The sequence below is a fragment of the Girardinichthys multiradiatus genome, chromosome 11 (assembly GCF_021462225.1).
Source record: "Girardinichthys multiradiatus isolate DD_20200921_A chromosome 11, DD_fGirMul_XY1, whole genome shotgun sequence".
Taxonomy (NCBI): domain Eukaryota; kingdom Metazoa; phylum Chordata; class Actinopteri; order Cyprinodontiformes; family Goodeidae; genus Girardinichthys; species Girardinichthys multiradiatus.
This window is the reverse complement of record NC_061804.1, coordinates 27,297,835-27,309,164: the sequence shown is the minus strand read 5'-3', so window position 1 is coordinate 27,309,164 and position 11,330 is coordinate 27,297,835. Positions and strand designations below refer to the sequence as shown.

Here is an 11,330-nt window from a genome sequence, read left to right as displayed (position 1 = left end):
GTCATAGATCCCAGCAAATCATGCTTTCCTAAACAAACCCTAAACTATTTAGTAATGCAGCTTAAAATAAATTGTATTTAATAGCCAATCAAAATGCGTAATTTGATTATAATAGGCCTGATGTTTATAATAGGCTTTAGTGTACTGTAACCTTTATTTTAGATGCCTTAACCTTATGATGTCATTCTCACTTTTTTACAAATACAGTGCCTTGTAAAAGTACTCATATACCCTTTGAACTTTTTCTCATTTTGGGCCTTGTATTACAAGCAAATTATGTATTTTACAAATATATATCTGAAAAATGTAGTGTCCATTTGTATTCATCCCTCCAGAGTAAATACTTAGTGATAATTTTCAAGGCATTTAAATAGTTTTGCAAGGCACCATAGAGTAAAATGTTTACTCCTGTTATTTAGCAGCATGTAAAAATTTATATATTTCTCCCAAAAGTAACATGACCACAAGACACTAATGTATTCCAGTATGAAATGAATACAATCAGAAAAAGGAAGTCAAACTGATGTAAGCCTCTATGTGGCCAATGCTGCTAGTTGTTATTCCTCTAAAGAGCCTGCATTCGCCATATGTCTGCTGACCATAAATCACATGAATTAAAATGATTATTGTTTGGCTGTCATAAGACACAGAAATTTACAGAACAGCACGTTGATGAGATTAATGTGATTTTATGTTAAATTTGTCAAGGGTGTTTGACAGCAAACTAGTATTATATGGTTGTCTTGGAGATGGTTATGAATAAGCCTTATCATTCATGTCATGTAGAAATTTTAATTACCTAACTCAATGAAATTTTATAGCATTTTCCAACGTGTTTTTAATTTTGCCAAATCATTTTATAGACATGTTCTTTTTAAATATTATAGTTGTTAATGTTTTCTGCTTGGCTTGGGCAACATGTGACACAATACAATATTAATGCTGTACAGTCATATTTAATACATTTGATTATCATTGAAAAGATATTTAGTCTGCTAACTCAGTTCATTAAGTGAAACACATTATATGGATACAACTACCCACAGACTGATGTTTTCAAGCCTTTATTTCTGTTAATTATGATGATTTTCCACTTTCAGCTAATGAAAACGTGACATTTAAGATCATAATATTACATCACACCAATAAAAAAAAACATTTCTAATACATAAATCTAGGCCTCATAAAAGGAAGCTTTAATACCTGGTTCAAAGTTATTTTTTTCAAAAGGCTGAAAATAAATTAAGACCATGACATCTTATAAAATGGTCACATATTTTAAAATTTTTTCATATTGTTCAGTGTAATGAAAACAATAAATAAATACTTGTTCTTGACGTCTATCAGCCTCATCTCTCTATGTGCTTTTTTCTCATAAATACCCAACATCCAACAACCCCACCCTCTACTTTCCCACTTTGAAATATACATTATGTATATTACAAACAAAATTGAAATGATAGTCACCACTGGAGTTAGTGATGTACAATTATGAACAGAAATGTCAGTACAAAGAAAGAACATACAAACAAGGCTCCTACTGCCCATTGCTGTATTTTTTCCAGCTACCTTAGCATCTTCACATATTCAGCATCTGCTGAATAGCTTCAGTATCCTTAGCTCTGTCGTTACTACTTCTAGTAAACTACAATCCTTTCTTTTCCAGGGAGCCATTCATCAGTCCTGTCACTAGCATCATCCTCATTTCACTGCTGCGAAAAAGTATTTATATCATACAAAGATAGCCTGGGTTGATCCAAAACACGGTTTTCAAGTGATGATTTCAGGTCCAAATCACTTGTCCCTATGTTAAAAGGTAATTGTCCAATCTGTTAAATCATGGATTAACATGACCAACCACTTTTTTGGAACCCAATTTCAATTTTACTATAAACATGACAGCATTTCATAAGTAAACATCATACCTACAGTCAAATTGGTGGTGGTTGTGCAATGTTCTGGGGTGGCCATGGTGCGTTAGGATCAGGAAGACTTGCCATAATTGACGGAACCATGAATTCTGTGCTCTAGTTGCTAATCCTGAAGATACTGCATGACTTATCAGGGTGTTCATGCTCATAAACCTTTGACTGTGGCCTGATTAAAACAAGTCAGCAAAACAGAGTGGGGAAAGAATTTGTCCCTAGCGATGTGAAAGACTGAGTAGCAGTTATTTCGAAATATGCTTGATGGCAGTTTTTGCTAAAAAGGGAGGTCCAACCAGTTCTTATTTGCAGAGAAGTTACCAATGAACTAAACAATGTAAGTGCACAAAGACAAAGGGTATCAAGAAGTCCACAGCATTATATATATATATATAAACCACAGCATAAAAAGACTAGATGGAAGCCATTCAGGGAGGCTGAATGATACATTGTAAGAGCTTCCTGTTCAGTACTGGTTGTGTCTACGTGACACAATGGGGATTGAAAGACAAAATTCATTTCTTTTAAAGACAACATCTAGGCCTGCCTAAAATATGCCCAAATATTGGGTTTTGATCTTATGAAACCAGACTGGAACTTTTGCCCACAAATACAACATAGGACATGACCAAAGAACACCATGGTCACGGTGAAATATGGTAAAGGCAGCATCATGCTCTGGAGTTAACTTTCTATTAAATAAATTAGATTGTCTGCTAAGGTGGATGAAATCACGAACATAAAAATAAACAAAAGAATGGCTTCACCAAAATAAAAAAAATTGGAAGAGTTTTGGCCTGGATCAAGTTTAGAACTAAATCTGTGGAGTAATCTGAATCGAGCTGTGGAACAGGGTGTTCAAACTTTTCAGAGTCACTGTACAATAACAGCTTTAGAATAACTGCCATCTGTGGATGAAAGGGTTAAACTATAATATGGCATGTTAAAATAATCAAAATCTAGTTCTGCTCACATGCTGGCTGAATGTCTGCAAAGCAGCCTACAAACATTTTCAGAATTACAAATAAATCCTAATTTCTTTACATAATATCAGTGCTTGCGATTAAATAATATAAAACTAATGGCTTCATGGAAGTTCTTAACTTTCACCAACGTCTTCCCCCATGGAGGTGCCACATGCTGGAGTGTTTGTGGTAGGCTAATCATTAAGGATAATAAAAAAGGCAGGTTATATATCACCCCAGAGCCACTTAAATCACCATCAAGTTCTCAATGGAGCTCGGGCCCAAACAAGCTGCCGTGATGAGCAAGGAGGAAGGCATGGATCAGCAGCCCAGCAGACCAACATGGAGCAGGCAAATAGAGTTTACCCTGGCAGGAATCGGCTGTGCAGTGGGTCTGGGGAACGTTTGGAGGTTCCCTTATCTCTGCTACAGGAGCGGAGGAGGTGAGAAAGCAGACAGCAAACAGAATCCTAACACTTTCTTTGCATTCTCTATACCTTGGAAGTCTTGAAAGTAGGGCCAAAGTTTAACCAAACACTTGGATCTGGAGAGTTTTCACCTGCAGTTAACTTATTTTAGTTGATCCTGAAATGAGCTCAGTGTGTGCTAGAATATATTTTATGAACTCATTTAAAACCTTCAATGCTGCCTGGACGAGGGTGATTGCTTTACAGTAATAAAGATATGATATTTTATAGAGGTAAATCTCACCTGACTGTTACTTTAAAGATGGCTTTCACAAAAGTTAAAGATTGAAGAGTTTACTCACAATCACTGACTGCCAGGTGCTTTTCTGGTTCCCTATCTGCTCATGCTGGTGGTTTTGGGGATCCCTTTACTCTACATGGAGCTGTCTGTGGGCCAGTACACAAGGAGAGGCCCTGTTCATGCTCTGGCCACTGTTTGCCCACTCTTAAAAGGTACTTTGCCCTCTTTTTTTCCCTTCAGTTAGTAAAAAAAACCTGACTACACTGAAAAAATTGACTGCGTATGACAGTGCTTTTTGTCTGAACTCAGGGGTGGGCATGGCATCTGTGGCCATCTCCTTCATCATGTGCACCTACTACAACATCGTCATCACCTGGGCCTTGTATTACCTCTTCAACTCCTTCCAGTCACTTCTTCCATGGCAGAGCTGCAACAACACCTGGAACACGCCCAACTGCACGGACCACGCCACCAACAGCAGCTACTCGTCCACAGCTAGCCAAGAGTTCTTCAAGTATGTCTCAGTACATGTCAGAAGGAGGCATCACTGGTCCCCATAATGATCAAGCCAAACTTGCCAATGATTACTTTTCAGCTGCATTACTAAATAACCGGTCGCTCCCAAGAGTATTGAATAAGTTGAAACTAAGGCAAATGTGTCAGGAACATAGAAAAAAAAAATCATTGGGAGAAAGTCTGAAATTACATAAGAGGCTGATTAAAGACAAGTTAACTGAGTCATGTGAAGGATATCAGTTAACGTGAAGGCCAGTGATAAGGAGCTAAAAGATAAAATGTCTCAAGGAAGTATGAGAAACATTGAACCTATTTAATCTTTAGCACCAACAGCACTCACTTCTAAACTGTTTACATTTTTCAGATATTTCAGCTTTTCTATTCAGAATTTGGGGCAAAGCATGTTTTCCGGCACTGATCTTTGTATCTCACTTACAAATGAGACAATATTAACAAACCTGACATTGTTTATGTCAAGTCATTGCCTTATTCCTCCCAGGATCTTTCTGTATCTCTCTGTTTCTCAGAAACAAGGCTTCACATATTATGTAAACATAAACACCAGCCTTTTTTTAAAGGCTGCCATGCAGAGCGAACTAGCCAGAGGTTACTCTATGTATGAGGATTTAGAAGGTTAAGAATTTGAGATAGAACGTCTTCTGCAAATGTCCCTCATTTCTTTATATTATGGACTGAGAGAGCCAGCCTTTCTTTTCAACATGACTTCAGGCTCTGATGTAAACAAACTGTCCCACTGTTAGCCGTGCAGATGGATCAAACTGGTGGGTCGCCCAGGTCCATTATAACTATGGTCCACAAATGTACAGTACAGATGAGGGTTATCCATTTCAAAACCAGTTACCAGGGATGTGTGTTTGGGATCATTATCCTGTTGGAACACCCCGTTGTTCCAACACGACACGCGCAAACTCATAAGTTTACATACCATGCCAGAATTTATTATTTACTATTATTCAGAGAATGTAATTGATAATTCAAAACCTTTTTTTACTCATAGTGGCTGGGTGAAGCTATTTATTATTAAACAATTTAGTTTGGTCTTTTGACATTCTGATAAATGACCATGGTCAAAAGTTGACATATACTGGAGATTTTTGTCTGATAACAAACTCACACGGGTTTAAATGCGACTAAGAAATCTGTTGGATTATAAGTCAGTGAGTTTCTGGGCTGTTGACAGACCCCTGTACATTACCTCCACTATGCACTGATGTTGCTGGTTTCAGAACCAGGGAAAGCAAAATAATCATTAAAGGATCCACAGTAGTGGGTTCACTACATTTACACGGCATTTCAATAATGTCCAAATAATATTGGGAATGTCAGTCAACAGAGTCCACACACTGTAACCAAGAAAATAAAAATGAGAACCAAACCACAGACAGAAAGACCCAACAAATGTGTCAACAACAACAGGCAGGAACATTGCTCTGCATGTAAAAAAATCCCACAAATAACTTCAACTGTCTTATAGCAGTCTTTGGGAAAACAAGACTGTCTCTTTAAAGATGCACACTGAAGAAACAATTAGCCATTTGGTTGAGTTACCAGAAGAAAACCATTACTACACCAGTGCCACAAAGCAGCCGGCTGTCCGAGACGCCAAAGAGCACACAGACTAGTCTCAAAACATCTGCAGCAAAGGTAACTAGAGTAAGACCAAAACTGAACATTATGGTCATAAAGGTTACATTTGAGGAGAATTCAACAAGGGCTGTTATGAAAAGTACGGAACGTATTCCTAATATGAAACATGGAAGTGGATGGCTGATGTTCTGGGGATGTGTGAGCAACAAATGCCAAGGGAGGTTGGTCTAAACTGAGGGCGAGATAAATATAGGAGGAAAACTTACAGTCATCAGTCCAGAAGCTACACATGGGATGTGCTTGAATGTTACAGTATAATGATTCAAAACACGAGCCTAAGTTGACCTGTTATTGGCTCCAGGAGAAAAAAGTGAAACTGAGAGCTTTGCCAGCAGAATAAGCAAAGTGCCTCATCCTCAACTTACACTGAGGACTTCAGGCTACCATTGATGATAACAGTGTTAAACACCAGGTTATGGAAACATGGCCATAACTGTTGATTTAAGAGGAAGCTGAAGAGCTAGTGCCCAGTCCTCCTTTATTTCCCCTACATTGTACTATTTACAATGAAACAGGCCCACATGGTGATGCTGCCACCAACAACATGATGCCTTATCATATCCCCTCCAAATATTTTTTACTTTGTTGAGGTGAAATAGCTCAATCTTTGCCTCATCTGACCGTGAATCTGTTCTTCTGAAGGCATTTGGCTTGTTCATTTTGGCCGCTTCAAACTTCATTTGACCACGTAGATGTGGGTTTTGGAGCAAGAGCTTTTCTTCTTGGTCAACACCCTCGTCATGTCAATGATACGTTTGTGCAAATGTACTAACTGCACTGTATGTTTAATTTCTGAAGCTATGAATTTCAATGTGTGGTTGTAGCACTGTCCTGTGCCGTCTGCCTATAGATGGTTTAATAGTACATTAAAGTCTATATAGAAATGACAGGATGGAAGTCATTAATTGCAAAGTTAATAACCACTTTTATTTTCCTGCGTCTGAAGATATAGGATGCTCGGCCAGACTAGTGGAGTAGAGGAAACAGGAACACTGCAATGGGAGCTTTTCCTTATCCTCATCCTGGCTTGGATCCTCATATATCTTTGCATCTTTAAAGGAGTGAAGTCAACAGGCAAGGTGGGTTAAAGCAGAGCTAGCAGCAGCTGGAGATGAAGGAATAGACCTGCTATCAGTTAGTGTTTTATAGTACTTTATCCTGTGCTTGCAGGTGGTGTACTTCACTGCTCTGTTCCCATACGTCATCCTCATCGCCCTCCTGATCAATAACGTGCAGCTTCCAGGTGCATCGGATGGGATAGATTTCTTCATTGTGCCTGAGTGGGACAAACTGCGCTCCGTGGACGTAGGACTGAAAAAGCACAAGGCCTAGTTGGAGCTCCAGTTGGTGGAGAAAATACTTCAGATGGAGTTGACTATAACAGATGATGTGGCCTGTTTTGCAGGTGTGGGTGAATGCTGCGGCTCAAATCTTCAACTCCATTGGGATTGGTTTTGGCTCCCTGCTGGCCATGTCCAGTTACAACTCCTTCAACAACAACATTTTAAAGTAAGAAGCCATACAGTCACCTATTCAAGATGTTGCATCTGTTGTAAAGTAATGGTAGAATTGTTTGAAAGAAAGATGAGAAACATCTCCACTCCACAGGGACACACTGTTCATATCCATCACCAACTCCTTAACCAGTATCCTGGCAGGTTTCGTCATCTTCTCTGCCTTTGGGTATATGTCTCACCTGCAGGGCATTCCTGTCAGCCAACTGGCAGTGGATGGTAAGATTACACCAATGATGTTTTAGTACACATTTAAACTGGGTTGAGTTTGTAATACTTTAGGTTTTTATTTTTTAGGAAAATGCCTTAATTTCAGCGATTAAACAGAATCAAACTATTTTAAAACATCAGCATAAATCAGTAAATGTTTGAAATTCAAGTTAAGGGCAATCATTTATCTTTTTGGGTTTTTCCAGGTCCAGGATTAGTTTTCATTGTTTACCCACAAGCCTTTGCCAGCATGCCAGTGTCTCAGCTCTGGGCCTTCCTGTTTTTCTTCATGCTGCTGTGCCTAGGGCTGGACAGTGAGGTAGTGAAACTGGAAATTTACAGTACCTTGCAAAAGTATTCATGAATCCCTGAAACTATTTCACATTTTGTCACATGACATCCGCAAAGCGAAAGAAAATGATACATCATTTTAGAATTTTGTTTTCATTAAAAATTTGAAAAGTGGGGTGATATGCAGGCCTAAGTCATTATTCTCTGTGAATATAGCTGCAAGTCTTTTGGGGGAAATGTCTCTACCAGCTTTGAACGTGTTGGACATTTCTGCTAATTGTTTCTTGCATACAGCTCAACTTCAGTCTAGCCAAATGGAAAATTTGTATAAAAATAAACTTATGGAATTCTCAATTTAATTTGGTTTTGGACTTTATTGGGCCATTCTAACACATGAATGTGCTATGATCTAAATTATTCAATTGTAACTCTGGCTGTGTGTTTAGGGTTAGTACTCTTGTGTCAAGGACTTCAGAGGATTTTTACCTTTTATTCTGTGTGAGACATGTCTTCCATGTTGGTAAGATTAAATTAAGTGGCTCGAGAGCTCCAACCCACCACAGCACCATCCAGTACAACTAGGTGTTAGCTGTTAAATTGTGACAAACTGCAAATGGCCTTTCTTTCATTAATGGCTTTCCCTTCTTCCATAAAGGCCAAATTTGTAGAGTGTGCGACTAAAGGTTGTCTTAACAGAGTCTTCCACCTCACCTGTGAATCACTGCAGCTCCTCCAGTTATTAATGGCCTCTTGGTGGCAAATCTGATTAAAGAGCTCCTTGCCTGGCTTGCCAATTTAGGTGCTACCATGTCTTGGTAGGTTTGGAGTTGTGCCAGACTTTTTCCACTTTCACATAATGGATGGAGCAGAGTTCTGTGAGATACTGAACTGAGAACTATGCATTTGATTTTATAAACTAACTCTGGTTTAAACTTCACCACAACTTTCTCCCTTACCTGCTGTGTCTCTTGGTCTTCATGATGCTGTTTGTTCTCTAGCAAACTTCAGAGGCCTTCACAGAACAGCTGGGCTTATACTGAGATCAGGTTACTAAAATAGACACCTTTTATTTATGGGAATTTCTAAAGGCCGTATGTTGCACTCTTCACTCTTCCCACTTTTCAGTTTTTTATTTCAAAAACAAATCTGAAAAGCATGTACAGATTTCCTGTCACTACACACTTTGTGTTGGTTTGTCTCGTAAAAGCTCAACAAAACACATTAACGTTTGTGGTTATAATGTGACAAAATGCAGGACACTTTAGATGATGCTTCACATGGAAATCCAGAATTACGACACAATGTGTCCTTTGTTTTGTGTCAGTTTGCGATGGTTGAGGTGATGGTGACCAGTTTGCTGGATGAATTCTACCAACATCTGATCAGAATTTTCAAGAGGAAGGAGCTGTTTGTTCTTGCAGTCTGTTGTGTGTCCCTTCTGTTAGGGATCCCATGTGTCATGCAGGTGAACATTATAACTTATCAGACTGTTTTTATCCAAATGATGACCAGAGAGGAGATCCTCAACTGTTTTGTGTGCTTTCAGGTAGGAATCTATGTCTTCCAGCTGATGGACCATTACACTGCCATCGTGTCCATCATGTTCCTTGCTTTTTTTGAGATTTTAGCCATCTGTTGGAGTTATGGTGAGTGTTAACATGGAAATAATTGTCTTGTAAAAGGGGGCCGGGGTGTTAATACTTGCAAAGAGATAAATATTGGTTTAGGAGGTGAACACAGCAGTCAGCTGGGTTGTGTATCACATAATGTGACCTAAATTGATAGATGCTTTGGCTGACGCAGGTTCTGAGCCTTATATGATACAGTTGTTGACATCAACATTTATCTGAAGAACAAAACCAACTGACGAGCTGGGATTAAGTTTAGCAGTAATGCCTCATCTCTAGGAAGGAGGGTCTGAGGTCTGACTCACAGACTTGACTCTACACCTCCTGTAAGATCAGTCAGTCTCATCCACAGATTCCACCTCATTCAATCATTGAACTTTTATTTGACATCATCCACATCATAAAACATATATGCACGGGGCCTTCTCTTAGGGATATCAAGTGTACCTTAGCGTGTACAGTGGGTTGAACAGTGAGGGGGTCCTTGTGCAACCATACCCTGAGCTCCGTTAAATCCTCGACACAGAGAAGTACCTGGCAGTCTGCCTCACAAGAACGAACGCACAGTTTTTTAAAACTCAACATGAGTTGGTTCTCAGTTTATACACATTCACTTCTAACAATAAAGACATTCATTATATTATTTTCTTTGCTCAGGTGTAAAGAGACTTTCAAGCAACGTGAAAGAGATGACTGGAAAAAAGCCAAACATCTTCTTCAGGTTATGCTGGCTCATAGTTGACCCTGTGCTCATCACTGTAGGTTTACAGACATATATTTTGTAAAAAAAAGCTAAGAAAAAATAAACACTTTCTCCTGAAACTGAGTTTCATTCTTTTCTTTCTTTTTTAACTTGTCTCTTTGTGCTAGGTCATTCTGATTTTCTCCATCATCCAGTTCAAACCGGCTCGCTATGGGGACTACGTCTTCCCTCCCTGGGCTCAGGGTGTTGGCTGGGTCATTGCACTGGCCTCCATCATCTGGATTCCTTTGGGTGCCATTCACACTTTGTGGGTGCTACCTGGCTCGCTCATGAAGGTGATTTATACCACCTATGACATTAAGAGCCTTATGTAGTGGTAGCCATATTTACTGGCAAGGTGTAACATTATGCTACTGCAATAAAAGATTAATCTATTAATCTTCAGGCGTTTACACAAATCTTTACCAGTGGTGTGCGTGTCATAAAAGCAAGGTAATTATTGCTGCATATCTTTTACAGAAGCTGAAGCTGTCGATCAAACCATACGCCCTGAATGACACTAAAGGAGGAGCTGGAGAACCATCCGTATCTGTCATCAGCTCCAGCATCAAACTACCTGAAAAATCTCAATTTGAGACACACTTCTGATACATTTAGTTTTTGCTCTGCTCAGGACATTAAACAGAAGCATTTTATCAAATTTATATACATGATTGGAAGAATCTGTTTTTGCATATCTGCCTTGCAGATGAATGAAAGATGAAAATAACCAGTTATTGCAACCTGGGTAATTCAGTTTGTGGAATTGTATTAGGAGTATAACATTAGTTTGCTGTGATTTAAATTTTTTGATTTACTTGTTAATTTTCAGTATTTTATGAACACACCCATTTCTCTGGCCTTATTTATTGACTTTACCTTGTACAAGAGTGCCATCTTTTGGTGATATGTGTTCATCACATGGGATCAGGCAATTTTTAAAGCACCATGTTTAACATTTATAGTAAAAGGTAGAACTACCATGATCGTATTGCTGGCGACTTATTTATTAGGTCAAATACAACAGGGAACTGCAGATAAAGCTAATTGGTCATGCAACTCTGTCATGTAACATATAATAAAAGAACAAAACCTGTCACCATGGTCCAGTTCAGTGCATTTTTTCTCAGATTATCTAAAAACCACACATTACAAAAAGCATG

At 38.8% G+C, this 11,330-nt stretch overlaps 1 protein-coding gene across 1 annotated transcript; it reads left to right on the top strand.

Annotated features, from left to right (window-relative positions):
- Window positions 1-1,965: 1,965 nt before the first annotated feature.
- si:ch211-283g2.1 (sodium- and chloride-dependent GABA transporter ine) lies at window positions 1,966-11,266 on the top strand. The gene is made up of 13 exons (XM_047379326.1): window positions 1,966-3,333; window positions 3,676-3,810; window positions 3,908-4,112; window positions 6,729-6,861; window positions 6,953-7,087; window positions 7,188-7,291; window positions 7,391-7,515; window positions 7,713-7,825; window positions 9,122-9,262; window positions 9,344-9,443; window positions 10,083-10,183; window positions 10,296-10,463; window positions 10,648-11,266. The coding sequence occupies exons 1-13, from the start codon at window positions 3,159-3,161 to the stop codon at window positions 10,774-10,776; spliced, it is 1,764 nt and encodes a 587-aa protein (XP_047235282.1). The 5' UTR covers window positions 1,966-3,158; the 3' UTR covers window positions 10,777-11,266.
- Window positions 11,267-11,330: the final 64 nt, after the last annotated feature.

Coding starts and splice junctions, on each gene's coding strand:
- si:ch211-283g2.1 (XM_047379326.1), top strand. CDS start 3,159: ATGGAGCTCGGGCCCAAACAAGCTGCCGTGATGAGCAAGGAGGAAGGC. Junction 7,292..7,390: donor TTCAACAACAACATTTTAAA/GTAAGAAGCCAT, acceptor TCCACTCCACAG/GGACACACTGTTCATATCCA. Junction 7,826..9,121: donor GCCTAGGGCTGGACAGTGAG/GTAGTGAAACTG, acceptor GTTTTGTGTCAG/TTTGCGATGGTTGAGGTGAT.